Source organism: Rattus rattus, chromosome 4 (assembly GCF_011064425.1).
Source record: "Rattus rattus isolate New Zealand chromosome 4, Rrattus_CSIRO_v1, whole genome shotgun sequence".
Lineage (NCBI taxonomy): Eukaryota > Metazoa > Chordata > Mammalia > Rodentia > Muridae > Rattus > Rattus rattus.
The window spans coordinates 147364097-147386829 of NC_046157.1; the positions used below are offsets into that span (position 1 = coordinate 147364097).

The window sequence follows — 22733 nt, forward strand, 5'->3', positions numbered from 1 at the left end:
GGGTGGCACCAGCACCACCCACAGTAGTCTGGGCTCTCTCTCTCTCTCTCTCTCTCTCTCTCTCTCTCTCTCTCTCTCTCTCTCTCTCTCTCCTCTCCTCCTCTCCCTCCCCTCCCTCTCCCTCTCCCTCTCCTCTCCCTCTCCTCTCTCTCTCCCTCTCCTTCTCCCCCCCCTCTCTCTCTCTCTGAAGTTCTTCATCTTATGTTCCCCCTCCTTAGATGACTCTAATTCTGTCCGTTGGACAGACCCGTGGCTAACCAGCACGTCAGCCACGTGTGCACCACAGCCTGACCTCCAAGCTCAACGTTCATAGCAACATCCTGCTTACCAGTCCATTCCAGCATCGCTCAGTGAACTCTGAACCCTTCTCAGAGTCCTAGATGGCTGGACTCTAGGACACTTGAAGGGAAGGGACACACCCACATGGACACACACGAGGGGCTGCATCACCTGTATGCCCCTCTGATGTGTGCATCTCTGCGTGTGCTGTGTGTCTATGAGTGTCTGTGTGTATGGATCTGTTTCCTGCATATGTGTGCATGTTTTGTGCCTGTGTGGTCATGTATTTGCATCTTGATGAATGCAAATGATGTCTGTTTGTATACATTTGCATATGTGTGGCATGTGCTCTATTCTGTCTGGGTGTGCATTATCTATGGGATATGTACACACATGCACACACAACATATTTGGTTCCTTACCTCATCAATGTTGTTAGGAATGGGCCCTGCTGTGCTCTGAACTGTTAGAAACAGAGTTGTACTAAAATACTCTTTTGAAGACTAGAAAAGATGGAAATAAGTCCACCTATAATCTCAGAACTTGGAAGATGCAGGCAAGAAATTGTAAGTTCATGGTCAGACTTAGCTACATAGCAAGTTCAAGGTTGACCTTAACTCACAATATATAAATTACACAAATAAGTAGATAAATAAGCAAACAAATGCAGTAAGAAGGCAGAGTTTGGTTTCAATGGCCATGATGATCAACTCCACAGATCCTGTAGGAGGGGTATGCATGAGTGGACTCAGGGCTCGAGGGTGGGGACCACGAGCCGTACCAGCTCCTCTGTTCTCTCTCAGGGAGGTTCACCCAAAGGATACAGGAGAGGCTCCCTCCCATGCCTGGTATGTTTCAAAAACCTTAGCATGTCTACTAAACGGATGAGAGGTGAGAGCACGGGCTGACAGGGCTCAGCAGTACAGGAAGGATTCCTGCTGCTACACACACACACACACACACAAACACACATACACATGCACATACATACACATGCACACACTGCACACACACATATACACACACACAGAAACACACACGTGCATACGAACACATACACATGCACATACACACACACACACACACACACCACCACCACCACCACCACCACCATGGAGAGCTGAGGTCTTCACAGGACTCCTGGTCTCTGCATGGCCAGTCACCAGAGAAGCGATGGAACAATCCTAATACCCACGCTTGCTCCCAGACTTGAAGCCGTCGGTGCAGACCTTCTCCAGTCTCTGGCCAGGTTCTCATCCTGCCCTTCCTACCTTGAGGGACTCCTTCAGGGCAGCTTGATGGACTAGACCAGGGGCTGCAGGCAGGGAGCCTCTTCGGCTACAGAAAGGAATTCATTCATCCCTGCTAGTGCTTCCTGCCTCCAAGCCCTGCTGCAGAGACCTGTGCCCCCAGCCTCAAGATCTACCAGTCCTGCTGCCTCTTGGGTGGCAGACCCATGCAGAACAAACCCATAAAAAGCATGGATCTGCTCCCGTCTGGCATCCCAAAGCCCTCTGAGAGCTTTCAAGCAGTAATGTTAGCAGAAAAACTCTCTGCTGATACCCCCAAAGCCTGTCTGCTGAAAGCACAGGGCTGTTACCACCCACAACCTCTCAGAGAGGCACCCCAAAGCCTGCTTAGGTACCCCAAAGTCTGCTGATGACCTAAAGCTGGGACACCAAGTTCTCAGTTGACAGCATCATGCTGCCACTTCCGGCCTCAGTGTCCAGTTTTCTATTTAAACTGTTATTCTCCCGTGGCAAACAGATCCTCTTCTCTTCCCCATGCTGTTACCCATTCCACTCTTAGAACAGGGTGAAAAGAGTCCAGCCAGAGAGAGGACCCATTGTCCACTGACCACTTGAGACCAGATCTGCCACACAGAGCCCTAGGGTGGGGCCTAAGCGTCAGGGCGTCTCAGCTAAACTGAGAACCGAGCATGGGGTGACAGGGGTGGTGTGTGTGGATATACTCTTTCCCTCTACTCTCAGATCCAGACCCCACTCCCTTGCCCTCTGTCCTCTCCTTGGTGGCTTTGCTGCAGCTTCCAGAACTGGCCTCTGACCATCCTCTGTACCCCAACTCTGAGCTCCTGCACCCCAAGCCAATCTCAGACTGTAGGAACTCGAGGCCACCACATTCCTGTGCTTCTGAGTGACATCCCTGGGACGCCAGTCTGATTGCCTATCACGACCATTGCTCCCCAGAGCCAGCCTTTCCCTGAAAGCACTAAGAGGCTTGAGCTAGGAAGGGCCTAGAGGAGGTTCGTAGCCTGACTCTGACACTCTTTCTAGTGTCCTGACTCCGGGCAAGTGCCTCAGTCTTTTCATCTGTGGGATGGACAAGAGGACAGGTACACCTGCTTGAGAAAATGCTCTCCCGTGCCTGCTTGTGTGCTCAGCGAGCATTTGTTCTCACTCTGAGAGGATGAGGTGGCTTTCAGAGCCGATTTCCTGATGTGTCTCCTCAGGATGTCGGGCATGATACCTGGCAGGCAGCAGGAATCCAGGCACACTCTGTCCCCACATGACAGGCTCTGCCTCTCCGGCTGTGTCCCTTGTAGGAAAGGCCCAGCATGTGGTCTGGGAGCCTGTGAGAGCAGAACTATTTCACAACGCTGTTAAGGGACCATTTGTCTGCTCACCGAGGTCAGTCCAGCCCTTCTTTCTTTCTTTGAACTTCTTTTCCAGCTAGGCGTCCAGATGAGTAACTTACACTGAGAAGGTGGGGGCCACTGCTTGGGCTGCCAGAAGTATTCATTGAAGACCCTCATATCTGGTATTCAGGACAGAAACCTCTTACCCAATGAAGAGCCCCCCCCCCCAGCAGAGCCCCAACAAAGCTAGGTCACAGCCTGGGTTTGTGTTTAACTTTATCCTTTATAAAGCCATACATGGATGGTGAGAGTAAGCAGCTGTACAGAGGGGACAGCATCAGTGTACATACATTCATGTCCAGAACACTTAGCATACATCAGGGTTTATACAAGGTGGCAGAGGCTATAGGCACAATGATACAAAATATAAAGTATATTTCCATCTATAAATACACAGCCGGGGGCGGGGGCAGGGCATGGACTCCGGGTGTGGGTTTCCCAGCAGAGGGCCTGGGAGGCAGAGTTGGGATGATCAGGACGTGAGGGACGTCTTACCTTTGATTCGGGCAACAGAGGGAAGAGACTGGGGAGATACCTCATGCGCACCCCAACGTGCTCACACACATACGAGCCAAATGTGGGTCCTCAGGGAGGGCTGGACTGTGAACACTGACACACACTGGGTGTGTCGCACTTCTGTAGCCTTGCTGCTGTGAGGGGCCCAGGCATGGAAAATGACTGAGACGCTCCAAGTTTGATGAGACAGGAGACAAGAAAGTGGCCCGCCAAGCCTCCTCCCCTGGGACTGGCCCCTCTGTCATCAGCACTAAAACATGACCAATCTGCGGCCCATTAGGCCTCACCTCCTAGTTCTTCTCACTACTGGGTCCCTCCACCTCCCACCTCCCACTTCCCACCTCGAAGTTCCCTAGAGATAAGCAGACCACGCACACACACCCTCACTTACACACACGCGCACGCACATACATCCTGTCCACCAATGACCACACAAACACCAGTCTCAAGATCTTCATCCAAGGCCTAAGTGCAGGGGTGGGCCCTAGCTTTGGGTTCCAAGCTCTTCAGGGACCCAAGACATGGAGGCAGGAGAGGGCTGATTCCCTTGGATGGATCTCCCCAAGATCTGAAGCTGGGGAAAGGGGGTCAGATGTCCCGGGAGGTAGGATGAAGAAAACCCAGAGCCGGAAGGATACGGTTCACTCACTTGTCTCTCCTGCACTTCCCAGCAGCAGGAGGGTTCTCTCTCCTGAAAGCCCCTTATTAGAGGGATGCACAGCCACAGTGTCCTCCCTACACCCCCAGAGGGGTTATCCCTAGGGACTCTCCAAAGCCAGGGCCTATCAGGAATCCTGGCAATCATGCCTGAGGCTAAGCTGCTAGGAAGCGGTCAGGTGAGAAGACTCAAATGCCCCCTTTCAAAACTAAAATATGGATTCTTTCCTAAAACATGGCAGGGCAGGGTAGCCAGGGGTCCACAGTAACAACTTCAGTATGCAACTGTTAATTTTCCCAGTCTTCATGTCCACCCTGTTCCAACCCAGGTCTTCACACCTGTCCCCACCCCCAGAGCCGTCGGGGACTTCCCGGGCACCAATCCTGGCTCCATCAGTGCCCTTCTCTGCCATCTACCTCCAACCTCAGATCTTCCGAGTGGCCGGAGGCCGTTTGTACCTGGGCTGTTCCTGAGGGGTCTTGTTAAGGGCATCGCTGGCCGCCATGTTCTCCTGTCTCCCCTCCCCCTCTTTCATTCCTGTCTAAGAATGGACAACACTCTCCCTGTTGATACACAGATTCAACAATAAACAACAACAGAACAGATCATTCACAAAAGAGCAGTGGGGAAAAGTGCTCTCGTTTAAAGGAAATCTTTGGCAAGAATACAGAGTTGCATACGGAGTGCTCTGTGTGCAAGTGGTCTCTCTGTGTGTATGTGTGTGTGTGCTCGCGCACGTGTGCGAGTGTGCAGGAGCCCATCTGTGAGAATCACACTTAGGAAGGGGGCAGACAACAGTGTGGTTCCCACTGTAAGAAGTGAGGTCCCCTCCACCCTTCTTCCAGAAAAGCCAAACTCTGGTGTCCATTCTTCCTAGAGGCAGGCTGAGAAGGAGGCGCCCGTTTGCTAGCATCTACCTTGGTCATTCACGAGACTCACACGTGGCTTGGGCCTGAGCACAGCATGGGAAGGTGAGACCATCCATGAAGGCTGATCCTAGACTCGGGTCTGGCCCAGGGCAGGATGCAGAGGCTCTGATGCTTCTCCAAGGCTCAAGTGAACAACATTCCAGCTAGGAGGAGACTCCCCAGACTACATGGGAGTCTTTCATTTACAAAGAAAGGGATGAGAAGCGTCTCCTTCTATCATGGGGAGAAGTAGGATTCGTTAGGGGGATGAGGAAATGGGAAATCCAGACATTTGCCTTGAGTATCTCAGAGGGAAGGACACTTGGAAGAGCCTTGATCATTCAGCCCATTTATTCTTTGGGAAGTGAGGGCTCCTGATCCTCACCGGCCCTCTTTCTAGCTCCTTAAACAATGTCCACACAGTCAAAGCTCCCTGGAGGAGGAAAACAATCCAAGAGACGCCACACCATGGCCATACACACCCTGATCTCCAAATACACCCTGGCTCAGGCCTGAGGGGACGGAAGCTGCTAGCTGTCCACAAATACGGGATGTTGGCAACCGTGCTGCCGTTTGCCAGAACTGGAGCATGCCATCCCACAGATGTAGCCTAGGGCAGCCACGGCCAGGGTCAAGGCCAAGGCTAGCCCTGGGTTGTTTGGAATATAAAGACCCCCTGCAGGTCAGGCACTGCTTACTGTTAGAAAACAGATAGGAACAGTTTGTGGCCAGGGACAATAAAGCAATATGGGAAAACAATAAATATTTCTTGTCAATTTACCTATTCTTTTTTTAACCTTTTTCTTATATTTTTTATTAGCTTACAGATTCTATCAGTATGTCTCATGTATATATTATATATATTTATATATCAGTACAATGCCACCCCTGAGGACCCCCATGCGCTTAAATGGAGGCCCGAGCAGTGGCAGGAGCCTTCGCAACCCCGCAAATGGACCATAGGACCTTTGGCCTAAATTCATACCTTTTGTCCCCTGTCCCACAGACAGCATGGTTCTGCTGGGGAGACCGAGGCCAAAGGGGAAACAGGGAAGCTTTGGTACTGTGGGAGGACCATGTAGTTCTCCAGCAGCATTCCCAGAGGTGCTCTGATGTCACCCTGAGCAGCCCAGACAGAGGGTGTCTGCAACATCAGACTCCAAAACACTTACAGAGGGGAAAACAGAGGGGAGGGGTTCCCCCAGGTGCCCTAGGCAGGACTTCGGGAAGCAGGCTCCTGGGATAAGCGAACATGAGGACCCTTTAGGACAGGATAGGTCAGAAAGGCACGGCCCCCATCCCCCAGTACGCTTCAAGAAGATGAGCAAGTGCAAGGATAGTGCTGGCCCAGAATTGGGCTGAGGGAAGGGAGTAAGGCAGTCCTGGGCATTGTCAGTGCGCATGCCCAACTCATGAGCCCACAGCACAGTGCGCATGCCCAATTCACCGTGAGCCCCACATCGCAAAAAAAGATGCCTCCCTTCCTAACGGGTATTCTTCCCCAGACTGTGGGCATCACCTCTTCCTCCAAGCCAACTTCAGTCTCCAGGAGACAGAACAGCTCGAATGCTGCTAGCGGCCATGCCCCCTGTACCAGAGTCTCTGCGGAGGACAGGCTGGAGGCCCCCAGAGCCACTAGAGGGCAGGTGCGGAGAGAACTCTGTACCCATAAGCTAGACTCCTGCAGGAGACAGCTTGTCATCTGACCTGGGGTCCTGCCACCCTATATCCCTAGCGTTCTGTGGGCAGTGTGTATATGTGTATCACAGGGGACACAGACAAAGCACAGCTGTTTGTAATCTGAGGTGAGTGGACACAGGCAGGTATCGATCAGCGTGTGGGAGTACATTTGGACCCTGCGACAAGGAGTCAGAGCAAGCACAGACCAGGGGTGCCTCGGGTGAGCAAAATGTGAAAAAGTGTCACTGCTTGATGTCATAAGCTGGCCACCAGCAACCTTACCTCCAGAGAAGAAGCCTCAGTTCGATTTCTTCTCTCAAAGCAGGAGGGTTAGGGAGAACGAGCTTTTTTGTTACTCCATGAAATAGGGTCCCCCCAAGGGTTGTGTGCCTGTGGGAGCTCAATTCTCTCGGAGGGGGAGGGGCACCAGCTAGCTGGAGAGGCTTTGGGAGGTGTGGCTTCCATCTGTACAGGGGATTTCGAGTTCCTCTCTTCTTCCTTCCTTCCTCTTCCTCCCGTTCCCCTCCCTCCCTCCACAATTCACTTCCCTCTCCCAGCATTGCACTTTCTTCTCTCCTTCTCCACGGTCGACCCAAAGTCCTCGTTCTGGATTCAAGGTGGTCAGGATTCGCAGATCCCCTCCCCACACACCCCATCCCCAGTGCCCCAGCCTCGGGCAAGGGCTCCAGGATTCGTTCATCTCTTCTGGCCAGCACTCAGCATGACCTTGGAGACGAAGTTGACAATGGCAGACGCAGGCTGGTTGGGGTCAAGCTCTGCGAAGAGGTGGCAAGCGTTGTCTGTGGTGCTGCCCTGCTTCCGGGCCACGAAGCCGAAGAGCCTACAGGGGTGGGAGAGGATGCCTGTGTAAGGACCCAGGCTCTAGGGGCCTCAAGCCAGCCTGTCTTCTCCAGCCCCTCCCTCCCCGACACCTCTCCAAACATCTAGAACTGGGGCTAGCTCTTTAAAGCCACAGTCCTGGGGACAGTGCCTTGCTTTGTTTCAGGACAGGTGACATTCCCCTGGGGAGCAGGGGTGGAAGATGGGTTTAAGTAACAAGACTTGTTAGAAAGGCTGCAAGGAGACTGTACAAGAGGCAGGAAGAGTCCAAGTGTTTCTTTGGGTTCTTTCTCAGCTCTACCCCAACCTGAGGGTTCCTACAGGACATGCTTCCTAGGTGGCCAGAGAGGAAGAACGAGCAGGTCCTCACCTCCCCAACTCTACATCTCCCTCCCCACACCCCACTCCATCTCCTCTCTCTGTCTCTGTATCTCTCTGTCTCTATCTCTCTATCTCTGTCTACACACACACACACACACACACACACACACACACACACACACACACCCCCTCCTGGCTCTGGACACTGGGAAGCCCTGAAAATAGGAGGGATAAAGAACCCCACACCTGTCCCCTGCCCCCTCCAACACCAATGGGAGTGACCCAGCAATCTCTCTCTCTGCAAAACAGAGTTAAAAATATGAGAGCAGAGAACAGAATGTGAGTTCAGGGCCCCTCCCGGCCGTCGTGTTGCTAATTAGAGAGAGATGGGGAAATCAGGACAGCTGGAAATGCCAACGGAAACCCCTCAGCTGGGTATGCATGGCACCCACGGCTAAAATTAGCCAGGCTGGCTTCTGCCTGCCTGTGTGTGTCTGTGCAAGCGCACACCAACGAACACTCTATTCACACCCCTGCACAGAGACACACGGCAAATGCATATTAGCATGGCATGCACATGCATAGGATGGGGAAACACACACACACACACACACACACACACACACACGCACACATGCACACACACACATGCACACGCACACGCACACATCCTGTATGTACTTCAAACAGCTTCATTCTCCTGACTGTTGCAGGACCTGTGAAGCTCTGTGATAATAACCAGGAGATGGTCAGGGCACCTCCCTCTCCTGGCTGGCTGACAGCAGAATGATATGGTGATCCCCGCAGGGTGAGGGGCATCTCTGAGTTCCCAGAGTAGAAGCAAGTAGGCCATTGCCTGTCTCTGCCAGCATAGACACCCAGCCAATTGTGCTTGCACTGAATACCGCCATCTGACCTCCTGGAAGTTGTGGCCTGTCTACCTGTCTGGCAGTAGCATGAAGAGACTCAGTGACATGGGAAGGCACAGGAATGTGAGGTTCCTTTTGATTCTGTGAAGGTCTCAGAAGCCTGAGGCATCTTCCTTTCCACATGGTCCCTCTGGATTAGATCCCTAGTTGGTTCTCTCTATTCCCAAGCAAGGTGCTCTCACTTTGGCCCACTCTGGCACTTCTGCTCTCTCTTTTTTTACTCAACAACTGACAGACTCCACCCACCCTGTCCTCAGGAACCTGAAGTCTAAAAGTCATCCTGTCCCCTCCCCAAACCTCTAAACCCATTTCTATCTACCCAAGATACACCCATCTGTTTTAAGTACTTTTTCTCTCCAGAAATCGGTCCGATTCCATGCCTAGACACGTCTTTGTTAGCATGAAGATGCAGGCTATCCTCTCTCTCTCTCTTAATCTCAGAGATCTTGGCATACAGGCCCTTATTGGACCCCTGGCCTAGAGCCCAGCCCTGTCCCTGATTTCCCCGCAGAGTGTAATGGCCAACCAGCCGGGTTTGGGGAAAGGTGCACTTACTTAGCAGGGGCACCTCCCTCTGTCTTCATCCACCTGTGGAGAAAAAAATGCCCACAGTAAGTCAATGCCTCTCTCAGGAGCCCTGCCAGGAGGAGGCTGAGGAGCCCCCATTCAAGGAGACACATCCCCCAAGGTCACACAGAGGGTAATCCAAGTGGAGAAGATGCTGCAACCCACCCCCCATGTGGAGAGGGGACATGGCAGAGTGTGTAGATGTGAGCACTGAAGTCTGTGGGAAGGAGGAGACTCGAGCAGTTGCTAACGTGATTGCTCTCACTGTCCGGGACACACCAAAGCTGTGGCTGAACACACAGGCCCACAACACACACACACTGCAGGGGACAGAGCAAAGGTGCCTGCCTATGAGACACTTACTTCCTTTCTTGTGGATCCAGGTCACAGAAGGTGACAGTGTTGAGGGGGTAGTGTCGTCTAAAGAAGAGCCTGTGACAAAGATATCAGAGGGCCAGAGTGAGTGTGGGAGTGACAGCTTTGTCACTCCTGCCACCACACCTGCCACCAGCTGCACATCAGCCACCCCCCATCACCGTGTCCATCATAGGTTCACAAAGCCCCTTCTTATGAATAAGATGGCCGGAGATCCTCATACCAGGACATAAGCCCCACATGGGAACACACAGACGTGGCATAGGAACGTATCCCACATGCCCCAAGTGCTCGGGTCTGGGGAGGGAACTGGCACTGAGAAATGATACGTGAGGAAGGGAATGGGCTGGGGGAGGGAGGGACAGAGGGGGGCGGAGAGAGAGAACACAGTGTGAAAGTGTGAAAACTTCTACTATTAAAATCAAGGCCTTTTCTTCAGCTGTGTTATACATGCTCGAAGCAGGCCGCTCTTTAGAAGTATGGACAGATGACTGGATGGTTAACCGTTGGGTAGAGGGATGCACCCATGTATACACACATATAGGAAAAGTTTGATGAATGGCTGATGTATAAGTGGATGGATGCAAGGGTGGGTAAGTTGGTGCGTGGATGGATGAATGGGTTGAAGAATAGATGGGTAGATAGATGGTTGAGTAGATGGGTAGGCGGGTGGACAGATAAGTGGGGGGGGGTAGATGGGAAGATGGATGGATGAATAGGTGGATAATGGGTGCAGGGATAGTAAGAGCATGAGTAAGTGCATAAGTGGGGGGAGGGGTAGACGGGGCTTACTTTCTTTGATTGTCAGTCAGTGTGATTCCTTGGGCAGAGACCTTGAAGTGAACAATGGTGGCAGCTGGCGTGGGGTCAGCAGCCAAAGTCTCAGATGTGGCTTTGGAAATGGCCTGTGGCCCGGTGAGTGACTCCATATCCACAGAATTGATGAAGAGCACATTGCAAGCTGGAAGAAATGGAGACGGAGAGAGTCACGGGGGCTAGAGTGGGGCGGCGGGGGGGGGGGGACAATCCCTCAGAACCACCGCGCAGAGGCAGGAGCAGACAAATTTCTGGCAAGCCTTGAGCCAATGCAACTGCACACAGAAATGAATTCCAATTTGCACCTGCGGGAGGGGACAGGGCAGGGGGGTGGGCAAGGCAAGTGTGGGCATCGGTCCTATCTCAGGTGACACTTACCTGCTCCTTGCTTCAGCAGGTCAGTGGTTGAGTTGGCAGGGCCTGAGCTATCTTTTGATTCATCTGTGGGGTCTGAAACAAAAATTCAATTAGTAATTAAAACCCAACCGTAATTTAAACGAGTCTGGCGGGGCCTAAGGCAAGCGCTGCACATGCTTCCTGAAATAGATACCCTTTCCCCGTGGGTCTTGGCAGACGGCGCTGTGTACATAAGACGATACCAAGGCCCCAGCACACCGCTGGGGTGCTCTAGAGTCCAGCAGAGCTAAGCTCAAATCCCTTCTGCAGTCACCGCTAAGAGTCTATGAGATGACAATGCCAGTGATGGTGCCCATGTCCCTGGGTCTCCAAAAACCCAGCGTGTGACAAACAGCAAGGCTTGGAGGAGCACTGGGGACTGCAGGCATTTCATTTTACACCAGTGTGCCTTTGTGGGAACCAGTGAGTGACTGCACCCAACACAGCGCAAACTCACGCTGGGATGGGTTAGAGTCACGTGGCAGATGAACTGAGGAGCTCGATTTAACCAGCACACAATATGCACCTGCACACGTGACTTTGTATGCCACGCAGAACACGTGCTTTACTCCAACTACACTTCAACAAGAAACTTTTGAAGATGCCAGAAACTGGAATGTGGCATGTGCCAGTAACCTCAGAACACTGGGGACTGAGGCAGGATATTGTGACAGCCTGGTCCATGTAACATGGAGGCGGGGGCACTTTTAAAAAGAAAGAAGAGGTGGAGGAGGAGGAGGAGGAGGAGGAGGAGGAGGAGGAGGAGGAGGAGGAGGAGGAGGAGGAGGAGGAGGAGGAAGGGGAATTGAGGGATGGTTGTGTCGGTGCTATACAGGTGCATTAGGATACGGACGGCTGGGCCTGCTCGCAGCTGTACTCCATTACTTTCTTATCACCGGGCCTTGGCCTTGGGTCTCACACAGGAAGGCCAGTGCTCTGCTGCACCTCTGTGTGGCTACATCTCCACGTCTCTTTGTCTTTTTATTCTGAGATCTCTGTGTTGTCGCCCAATCGAACCTAAACTCACCCTGCAAGTCAAAGCAGGTCTTGAACCTGTGATCCACCTAGCTCGACCTCCTAAATTGCTCAGACCGAAGATCTGCAGCCCAGACCTGGCTCTGACCCAGAGGTTCTGACAAAATTTGAAAAACCCTGCCTTTTAGCAAGTTCCCCCAAGCAGCAGCTTCAGGCACTGTGTTCTGAGAGGTGCCGGTTTACAGGATTTAAATATCAATGGATTTTGCAAGTTCCACACAAATATAATTGAATTGGTGTCTAAATTATGTGGTTGCTAGACTTGTTGAAGTTGCATTTGAACTTTTAAGCTAATAATGTTGGTCAATGGTTATCAATAATTCAATGTGTCAAGCTGCATGAATGGACATGGTCAACTGGCAGCAGAAGTCTCTCTTATGTACCAGGACATAATCCTTGGGTTCCTGTCCCCTGCTTCTCAGATCTCCCCTGGGATGAGGCCTGTTCTGAGAATTCAGTGTGGATTTTTTAAACCACCAGAATATTTTTGAGAACAATCTGGCAAATCAATTAACGGGTGTTCTTGGAGTTAAGCTTTTTAATAAACATTTCCTCCCCGCTTCTTTAATAGACGATGTGGGAGAGGGGTCCCCAGCATTGCCTCCACCCTGGCTTCATTCTGGGCAGAGAGCATGAGGGGATATCTCCTACCTCGGCTTGGAATGACCAGCTTACAGGGCAGGGCCAGTGGGATGACGGAGTGCTGATAGACGAGGGCAGAAAGGGAGCCTGTGGGGGAGAAAACCAGGCGGAATGACTAAGAGAGACTGGAACTACTTTCCTTGACAGCCATGTCCCCTAAGTCCTTCTAGTTACAGAACTCCAATCGGAACATTGGAGTAGGAAAACTGACATCAAATCCCACCTCTGTCGCTTAACTAGGGAATGTAAGTGGCACTTACACGTTCTTCACATGCAAGATGGGGAGAGTGACAGCTACCACACAGGACTGCTATGACACCAGAACAACATGACATCTAGATAGTGACTTTCACATACTGGTGGCCAAGAAGGACAGCTGTTCTTACTGCTGCTATTTTTAATGTACTGACAGTCCATCTCAACTGAGCAGGACAAATACAGAAAGGGAACTGACAGAGAGGAGGAGCCACACCACACAGTATGTAACTAGAAAGTGCGGCCAGGTTTCAATAAAACTTTATAAAAAAAAATAGCAACTGTTCCTCCCTTCTGTCAAAGCCATGCCCAGGAAGACTGGCAGCAGCAAGACAAAAGAACTTGGGTCAGACCACCCCCCGCCACTGCCCCCAGGACTAGAACAGAGATCATAATGGCTAGCCAGGATGCTCACCAAAGTTTGGCTCATTGGGACAGCCCTTGAGCTTGACTCCTCTAGGGCCTGTCTCGATCAGAAAGTGCCTCACCAGCTCATGGGTCATGTCTCCTGAATTGAAGAAGAAGAAACAAATTGGTCACTCATTGTTACAGCGCCCTCCTACCACCTCCGAACACTGTCCCATGGCTTCTGCATTCAGCAGAATGAGATGGGAGACAGGGATACTGAGACAAGGTGGCTAGAGTCCCGTGGGATGAGAATCACCATTCACTCCCCTCCATCCATCCAGGGACCACCTCACATACACCAAGTCCCAGAGGTCTGTTGTCACAAAAACCACCACTCAGTCTCCTAGAGCTTCTCAGGGACCAGCCCCAGTGAATAAGGACCCTGTTCAGTACCCAAGGGTCTGAAGAAAGCAAGAAGCTCCAACCCCAGCCCCAGTCTGGCATGGAAAAGACTCTACCTTTCTTGCCCTGCTGAGTAATGGTTGGAGGGGGTGAGGACACCTTCATGGCCAGTCCATAAGCCCCTCGGAAGGAGTGGCTGTCTCGGATGATGAAGGCCCCTGGCTCCTGATCCTTCAGGAGTGCAATGGCTGAAAGGAGAGGAGACAGAAGAGGAGAGCCATCAAGAAACCATTAGTACTGACTTAGCTTGAGTCCCATGGACCTGGAGAACTCTCTTGCCTCTTGAGATGACATTCTTTGATGTCATGACGTAAGGAAGCACTCCTGTGGGCCCTCCCGTACCACGTAAAGTGCCTGTCTCTGATGATGACCATGGACCACCCAATGTTGGCAGCCATGCTGTCTGCAGCCGCTACTCAGCCAAGCCACACAACAGGAAGCAGACAGTATTCGAATCGTGAGTGGGACTGGTCTATAACTTCATTTACAAAAAAAAAAATCCAAGAGTAGACCTGTAGACCCTCCTTGCTGGTCCTTATCCCATAACCAGACATCCTGGGGTGAGCCTCACCTTCGGACCTACATTTCAAACTTGGTTTTTTTATTTTTTATTCTGAACCATCACCATCATCATCATCATCATCATCATCATCATCATCATCATCATCATCATCACCCATACCATAGTTTCAGATGCTCTTGGCTGGCCTTTAACTTTGCCTCAGAAAACCAAGGCTTTGCTAGACCTCTCCAAGGCTCTGCTCCTGATAACCCCCTTCTACACAGGAAGTGGTTTTTTTTCCTGTCTGACTTTGATCCCAGCCTCGTCTCTCAGACCACCACCTACTGCAAAAAGGAATGAGTTCTTGCTCAAGGCAGACATGACGAGCAGGAGTTCATGACGTCTTCTGATGGAGCCCTAAGCTAACAATGCCATCCCCAACTCACCCTGCTCTCTGGAGATCTCAGGCTTGTACCAATACTTGGAAGTGTCCTGGACAAACTTCACTTTAGCCCGTGTCTCCGGACTATTATCTAAGGGAGGAAACAAAGGAAGTTTTAAAATTGAACTGCATGCTCCCCAAAAGAAGTTGACACCCTAACACCCAGAACCTATAAATGTGGCCTTATTGAAAAGAGGGTCCTTGCTGATACAATCAGATTTAGACAAAGACGTGCCAGACTTCGATGAACCCTAAAACAATGATGAGTTCCTTTCAAGGTGACAAAGAGACAGCAGCCACATGTGGACTGTACCAGGAGAAAGCAGGGACACCTGTAAGTCAAGAGACACAGGACCACCATCATCAGAATCGTGAGGAGGGTCTGAAAACAGCACTCCGTCAGAGTCCCTGCCAAATCTGGGTTGTGATCTCTGGCCTTTGCTATGACAGAATTTACTTCCATTCTTCTAAGCCAACAAGTGTGTGTCACCCCAGAAAATAAACCAGAAAGCTGGATCCTCAAATAACACAGAATGTGGCGGGAGGTACCCAGCTGCCGTCTCCCACAGTCTGCCTCCTGCTAGTCACAGTCATTACCTGACCTTTCAGTGGTTAAAGGACCTGGCAAGGCATCCATTGAGCTGGTGAAAAACCCTTCCCCACCCCATTCCCTGTGCCTAGAAGATTCTAAGGACACCTTCTGCACTTCCTTCCCACAAGTTGATAACTCTCTAGTCCCTTCTCCTTGTGCTCCATCTCCCAGCCTCGGTCAACCATCCATGAGCAAGGGCAAGAAGACCCATGCCTTTCTCCGTGGCTCATCCTCTCTTGACCCCTCAATGAAAGTAGCATTCTACATAAGTAAGGCCGCAAGTTACTCCTATCCTCCAACATATAGACCACTAGGGAATGGCAAGTACTCTAGTGGTCATCTATAGTGTTTCACACTCAGCCAGATGATGTCTCTATCCGGGTATTTTATAGGCCATAGCCTCTTTATCAGAACATTACATTGTAGAGCTGTTTGAACAAGATTGAGTCCAACTGTGGCATTCCCCAGGAACATGTCATGCGCCTTCCTCCTCCCCTCAGTGCTGGGACTATAGATGAGAGTTACCATGCCTAGTTCCTTGTCTTTGTGCTCTGAGCCTCCAAGCTCAACCTTAGTTCTTCACAAAATACTTAACAGGTCATTGTGAATTGCAACCACTGAACCACTTTGTGGACTTAGAACTTAGTCTTGCTTTCCACCAACACTTTTCACCCTTTATCACAAAGCAGAAAAAAAAAGCAAAGGGGCCAGGGCCAGAAGAAGAAGAAAAGGGGAAAATCCACTTTCACAGTTCTACAGTTCTCTGTGAGACACTGAAGCAGGGGACATAGTGTTGAAGGTGCTACCAAGTTAGGGGAGAAGGAGCCTGCAGCTGCAGCTAAGGGCCTTGGTTCTCTCCATCTCCAGTAGCCTGAGGGGACTAAGCTCCCTTCCCAGGCTGCACAGCTAGAGAACGCATCTGCTGTAGGCGCCTGACCCTCCTCTGAAGCTCAGCCATGGTTGATCTAGGGAGCTGTCAGATGTGACTGCAATCCCGTGTGTCTTCCTGTGTTGACTCCAAAGGCTATTTTAAGTAGGCAAGATGGTGGGAAACAGGAAGTGTCCTAACTCCTAGAAACTTCACATCCTTCAAGGATCGGGGCTGGGAACCAGATGTCCCTGGTAGGCGGCAGGAAGCAAGGGAGTGCAGGGTCACTCTAAGTGTCCCTGGCAGCTTGGAAGGACCTGGGAAAGACACAGGACAGAGAGCCAGGGTGCCTCAGGTCCACCCCAGGCTGTTTATAATTTTCTGCATCTTCCTTGGACACAAGAAGCTCTGGGGTCTCTGCACACCGAGTCTGGTTAAGAAAATGTGGATCATCTGAAGCTTGAACTGTGTTTGGAGAATGAACCGTCTCCATGGAAGGAAAGAGTAGGCTTGAGTGAAGAACTTATCCTGTGGGAAGCGGGTCTGCTCAGACTTGGCTCTGCTAAAAACACCTCACCTCTCACGTTACTCTGTCCCACCCACCACCTGCCCACCGTTCACTCATGTGTGGGGCTGGCAAACAGCATAGTGCTCCAGGACAGTGGAGTCTCGCAGTTGTGTTAAGTCGCACACGTGTGTGTGTGTGTGTGTGTGTGTGTGTGTGTGTGTGTGTGTGTGTGTGTGTGCGCATCACAACCTGCACGTAGGAGTCAGAGGACAACCTTGGGTGTCACTCCTTGCCTGCCACCTTGTTTAAGGCAGGGTGTGTTGCTCACTCTTGCATATGCCAGGCTAGCCGGCCTGCAAGCTTTTGGGGAATCTCCTGTCTCCACCTCCTATCCCAACACAGGAGTGCTAGGTTATAGACACTCCTGTGTTCAGTTTTCACAGGGTCCTAAGGATCCAAATTCAGGTCCCCATGTTGGTGCAGCAAGTGTTTTATCCACTGAGCCATCTCCTCTGCCCCAAGAGCACTCCTCTGGGGACAGTGTGGCCCTGGACTGGAAGTCAGCTCTGCCATCGGTTAACTGTGTAATGAGTGCCAGTCAGGCACCGGGAACTCGGTGAGCCTTAGAGTGCTCCTGTATGAAGCAAACTTAACAACACCTACTTCTGCAGTGGGCCGGGGGCTTAAATGAATCTGTAGCCCAGGCTGCCACACGGCATGTGCTCAGTAGGAGGCTATGACAGGGACAGCCATCCAAACAACATACGCTTCTGCTTGTTATTCCATCCTCCTCATCTTGCACACCGTCATCACAGCAACCCTATGCCAGCCATACTTTAAAGATACAATCCCCGCTACAGAACAAGGAACTCAGGCCTACGAGTTGATGACCCACCCACAGTCATCTGCCAAGGGATGGCTGGGACAGACGTCCCGACTTTTGGGGGAGTAGAAATGTAAGAGAAGAGACACACCTGGCATCGAGTACTTGGAAAAGTCTGGAAGCGTGTGAGAGAAGGAAACGGTGCTGCTCCCACTGGGGCTGGCCATGCCATTGGCGACAGGCGAGGAGGACACTTTCCCATTGATGGTAGCATAGTTGGGGAGACTGCCTGCCCGGTCTCCCACTGACATCCTCCGCTTCTCTGGTAAGGCTGGTGTGGGGCTCCCTTGCCGGAAGGCTGCTGAGTCTGGCGAGGGTGAGGTGGCAGGGCTGCTCAGGCCAGGGTAGTAGGCAGGAGAAACAGGGAATGACGGTGTGGAAGGAGCCTGGTAGCCTGAGGCACTGCTTTGCCGGGACAGTGTGGGTCTTCGGTCCTCGGGGGTAGAGTAGCCACCATAAGCTACATGCCGGTCCAAGCTGGGGCTTCCAGGAACCACAGATCCAGACCCACCCAGGTGCCGGCCCAAACTGGGGCTCCCAGGGCTAATGACTGCATTGCCATGGAGACTGGAGGCCAGATTCCCTTGGTGGGCCCCAGGGTGTCGGCCCAGGCTTGGGCTCCCTGGAGTAGTGACCACACCGCTGTGGAGACCTGGAACTTGATGGCTTCCCACTGGGTGCCGGCCCAAGCTGGGACTTCCAGGAGCCGCCGCTGCACTGGTTGGGTGGCCAGAAACCACGTTACCATGGAAACCTGGACCAGATGGACCCATCACCTGTCGGTGGCTCAAACTGGGACTACCAGGGGCAGCCATGGTGGGGTTGATGGCCCGCCGACCAAAACCGGGACTAGGTGGAGTGTTGGTGCCCACTGTCCTGTGTCGTGCCTGAGGGCTCCCAGGTACCATGTGGACGCTGGCCGCACTGAAATGTGGCTGGCCCTGGCTTTCTGGAGAAGAGCTGAATGGTTGAAGGGAGTAGTCAGGGCTGCTGTAGCTGCTGCCACCAACAGGGACAGGTGAGGAGCTCTGATAACTCAAGGCTGCAGGGCTTGGCTGCCCCAAGCTGCCTGAGCGAATGCTGGAGTCCAGCATGGGCTGGATGGGTGTCCGGGGACCCTGGTCACTGCTCCCCGCTGATGGGAAACTGCCCACGGAAGTGCTAGAGAGAGAGAGATGACAGGTAGAAAGGTCAGTGTATGATTCTTAATAAAGGGTGGACTTCGGCTGAGTGGCCAGCATCCTTCAAGCACTAAGAACAGTAAGAGCTCCACTCAGTGAAGAGGAAGTCAGGGCTTTTATTCATTACATAATGGAGCCAGCAGCAGCGGAAGAAGAAATCGAGGGTCAGAGAGCTTAAGGAGTAAACTCAGGACCACAGGGGTCTAAAAGGCAAGCTTTCAACTCAGCTGCATCTGATTCCAAAACCCACACTTTCTTTACTGACCCGCCAATCATAGCAAAGCAGCCCTAGGGAAACTAAAGGCAGCTGTCCTAGTGTAAGCCCTCAGCACCACAGAAACTTAAGAGAGATGGTCACATCCCTTGGCTCTATTCCCATCAGGGGCCAACTTGACTCAGTTTCAATGGGTGTTTTATCATTTCCTTGGAGTGCTAAAATTGGCCTTTCATTCCTAGGTGACTCCAGAAAGCAAAGAAAAAAGTCACATAAGGTAGTATCCTGAATCAGGAGACTTTGGATTATTGCAAAGTCTATCTTTAGCACACACACACCCCTAATGGCACAAGCATGAAGCTCCTGTGTCAGTACAAGCTGTGGACCCAGGACTTGGTTCATGGATGTTATAGAATAGATCAAGGTTGCCCAGAGACCAGGGAAAGCAGCCACCAGAGGCAGGTGGCAAGTGCCTGATGCTTCGCAGCCCCGGGGAAAGAAATGTCATTACAGAGCTGGGGGTCAGGTAGAAGAGGCTGTGCTCTAGGACCAGCAAGAGGCAGGGGCAGGAAGGGATAAGGCAGAGCTGCAGCAGGCTGCACCATGTTGCACAGAGGTGAAGGGTGGTAATGAGAGTGGGGGGATCCTATGGTGGAGTTCTAGAGTTTCTGGAACCCTGGAAGGAGCCAGCTGGGTACAGGGGCAGTATGAGGAAGAAACCAGGGCGAACGGGAGAACTGGACCCCTACTGCCACTCCATTCCTGGTGCAGGTGGCCTCCACCTTGTGCGAGGGAAGGAAGGTGGACTGGGAGCGTAGGGAGAATACCTAGATGAAGGTGGACTGGGAGTGTAGGGAGAATACCTAGATAAAGGTGGACTGGGAGTGTACCTAGATGAAGGGTTCATCTCTTGCCACCCTGGGCAGGGGTCAGAGCGTGGCCAGTGTGGGTGTGAGTAGCAAACTGACCCCAGTGAAGGAAGGAAGCTGGAGTCTGAAGGCTCTGGGGGGTCCCAGCACCAAGGGCAGTGGGTTCCAGAAGAGAAAGGGGGCAGGCAGGGTCTCCCCTGTCATGGAGACTTGTATTTATGCTGCTTTCGTCCTCCCCTGCCTGGCATTCTGCCTCTAGACCTTGCCCAAACCCATTTCAACCTCTCCATCATAACATGGAGTCTCGCTCTCAGCACTCATCCTCGAAGCTCCCAGGTGTACCCCAAGCAGGAACTCTTCTGAAGGTGCACCCAGCCCTGGGAATCCCAATCTCTCCCTACCTGGCTCACTCAGATGGATGCCAGTAGCACCTGTCCATCGAGATGCGCCTCCCTGAGTAGTGCTCATGGGTTGGATGCTCTGAGCTGCCCTCCTGCCTACATCATGCACCCTAGTCCTCTGTCCCTCTGACCTATATCTTCACCCCAAGACATCCTGCCATCCTGCTGGGTTTCTGCTACATAGCGCCATCCTTTAACCCCGCCCCTCCCCAGCTTCCCTGACTAGAAGTAACTGCCCCTGCTTTGTACCCCAAGTACTCTGTTTCTGGTCCACGCTGTGCACAGGTAGCTCCTGTCTAAGCCTATCACTCAGGTCTGAGGGATGGAGAGAGAGAGAGGGTGAGAGCGAAAGCGAGCGAGAACGAGAGCGAGAGAGCCTCCAGACACAGACACCTGTGGGTTGAAGCTACTGCTCAGCTACCGCCCGCTTTGAGCCTCACCTGCCTCTTCTGAAAAATGGAACCAGCAAATCTTAATTCTTAAGACTGCAACAGAAAGTAGGTGACTGCCTGAAGCTTTGAGGAAGGCAGCCTGCCTGAGGTGGAGCTCCCGCACATTAGAGGCTACCACTGGGAGATTAACCACAGGAAGGACTGCTCACTGGTCCCTTTCTCTCAGGTGGAATGAAGCTGAGTGCTTAGAAATACTCTCTCCCCAAGCCTCGAGAAAGTGCCTTCAAAGTGTAGCAGTCTCCATGAGATCGTGCCCATCCTCAGTCTAGGCAGATCCCAGAGGCCTCAGGCCCAGATTCTCACCCTGTGCTCCCCATTCCTGGCTTACCTGTCAGCACTGAGGATGGGACTGCTTGTGGAAAGGGGGCTGGGGGAGACAAAGGAGCCTCCGGGAGTCCCGTTTCTCAGGGGTGTCTCATGGCCATAGGCATGGGTGGCTGGTGCACTGAAGCTCTTAGGCTCCGAGTCCTGAGCTCGAGGGCCTGCCACTGCTGTCCTTGCAACGGACTCCACATAGCTCCGGGGCTCTAGAAGGAAAGAGACAACAAATAAACACAGGTGTGGTAGGAATCCACCCACCCTGCCAGAGAATACAGCGCACACACACACACCCGGCCAGCACACACACCTACCCCAGGCCAGCAGGAGAAAGAGTCAGCATGGAAACCCTCCACAGGATACTGGGGTGCTTTACTGAGGCTCCTGTTTACCCTTACTCCCCAGCCTGAGGCGAGCTTTAAGGAGCACTGGCTTCCAGGTGCCTCTGCTTCTCTAGGCTCTGCCTCTGCAAAGGGCCACCAGCTCTTCCCCCTAAGAACTCAGATGCCTGTCCAAGGCCGGTCTCCTCTTTGCAGCCTCATTTCTGCCCAGCCCCATCATGGTCACCAGATGCTCAGTCTCCTAGAGTAGCCCCAAAGTCATCACCTCCGTCCATATCTGGGGATAGCACCCAGCTTGCTAGTCAAGCAATACCCAGCGCCAGTCAGCTACTGCACGCTCACCAACGCCTTCCTACCAAGACGCCCCACCCATGTCTGCACAACACACTCAATGTTCCATGGAAGACTTATTTGGAGAGCCCTGTGACTGCGTAGAACCAGACAATTCTGTGTCCACTGTGGTACAACCAACATGCCAGGCCCTCTACAGAAGGGTTTCATACACAGTATCCCCCACCTAGTGTTCAGAGTAACGTTAATGACAGAAAGGCCATTTGACAGATGATGAGACTGAGGCCTATCGGAACCAGGCTCCCATGGCCTCAGTGGCCAGCCCTGAAACCAGCCCTATACAAACTAGAACAAGAATCAGTGTTCTGGGCTTCTCCAGGGACATTATCGTATAGAGGAGGTGGATGTCATTGCTACCACCTAGGATCCCTCCACTATCTTTGTTGCCCCAGAGAGACAAGATCTAAGCACAAATGCCTAGTTGCCATAACCATAAAATTCACCACAGCCAGCCGGGGAAATGCTGCTATCCTGAGAGAGCCAGGCCCTGCAGCCCTTGAGAGTCAGGACTACAGTGACCTCAGAGAGCCCCTCCCCAAGTTCCTCAGGACAGACGGATGAAGGAAAGTTAAGACAAATACATCAATAGCTTGCTCTCTCCGGACTAGAGGAAAACCTAGCTTGGGAAGGAGGGAGTTACCTGGTTGTCCAGACCATACTCCATAAGAGGCTCCCCACCATCCACACCCAACCCCTGGTGTTGAAGGTGCTGGGCACGCTGAGCTGGAAGTCGGCTGGTGGGGAGAGCCAGCAGAGCACTCCTTAGCAGCTCAGGTTACCACCACTCACTTCACGGGTGTCACAGGCCAACCTGACAGAGGTCTGAACTTTGGCCTCCCCAGACCCTGGCACTGTGGAGGAGGAAAGGCTCTGAGGTCCTGTGACGCAGCACTGGCCAGGTTCTCTGTAAATAGCTTAGGTGGGAAGGTCAGAAGGTCTCTGTCGCAATCACTCAAGCCAGTCGTCACGCATGACGGTGTCTGCAAACAACAGCTACGGCTGTTTGCGACAGGATGTTCTTTAGGAAACTAGGTATCAGGTGAATTTGTCAGTGGTCAGAGTGCTGACTCTGACCTCAGCCCAGAGAAGCCGAGTAATTTGCTCAGGACACAGAGTCAGCCTACAGCT

At 52.3% G+C, this 22733-nt stretch overlaps 1 protein-coding gene across 1 annotated transcript in view; it reads right to left on the minus strand.

Moving 5' to 3' along the window:
* Nucleotides 1-3138: 3138 nt before the first annotated feature.
* The window catches only part of Tns1 (tensin 1), a 209002-nt gene continuing 189407 nt past the window's right edge, over nt 3139-22733 (minus strand). Inside the window, exons 23-33 of the mRNA XM_032901325.1 lie at nt 20924-21122; nt 17570-18639; nt 14632-14718; nt 13740-13871; nt 13289-13381; nt 12628-12705; nt 10924-10995; nt 10522-10690; nt 9718-9786; nt 9343-9375; nt 3139-7538 (exon numbers count right to left, since the gene is read on the minus strand). Of these exons, the coding sequence (XP_032757216.1) occupies nt 7394-7538; nt 9343-9375; nt 9718-9786; nt 10522-10690; nt 10924-10995; nt 12628-12705; nt 13289-13381; nt 13740-13871; nt 14632-14718; nt 17570-18639; nt 20924-21122 (2147 nt within the window). The 3' untranslated portion in view covers nt 3139-7393. The remainder of the gene's footprint in view (nt 7539-9342; nt 9376-9717; nt 9787-10521; nt 10691-10923; nt 10996-12627; nt 12706-13288; nt 13382-13739; nt 13872-14631; nt 14719-17569; nt 18640-20923; nt 21123-22733) is intronic.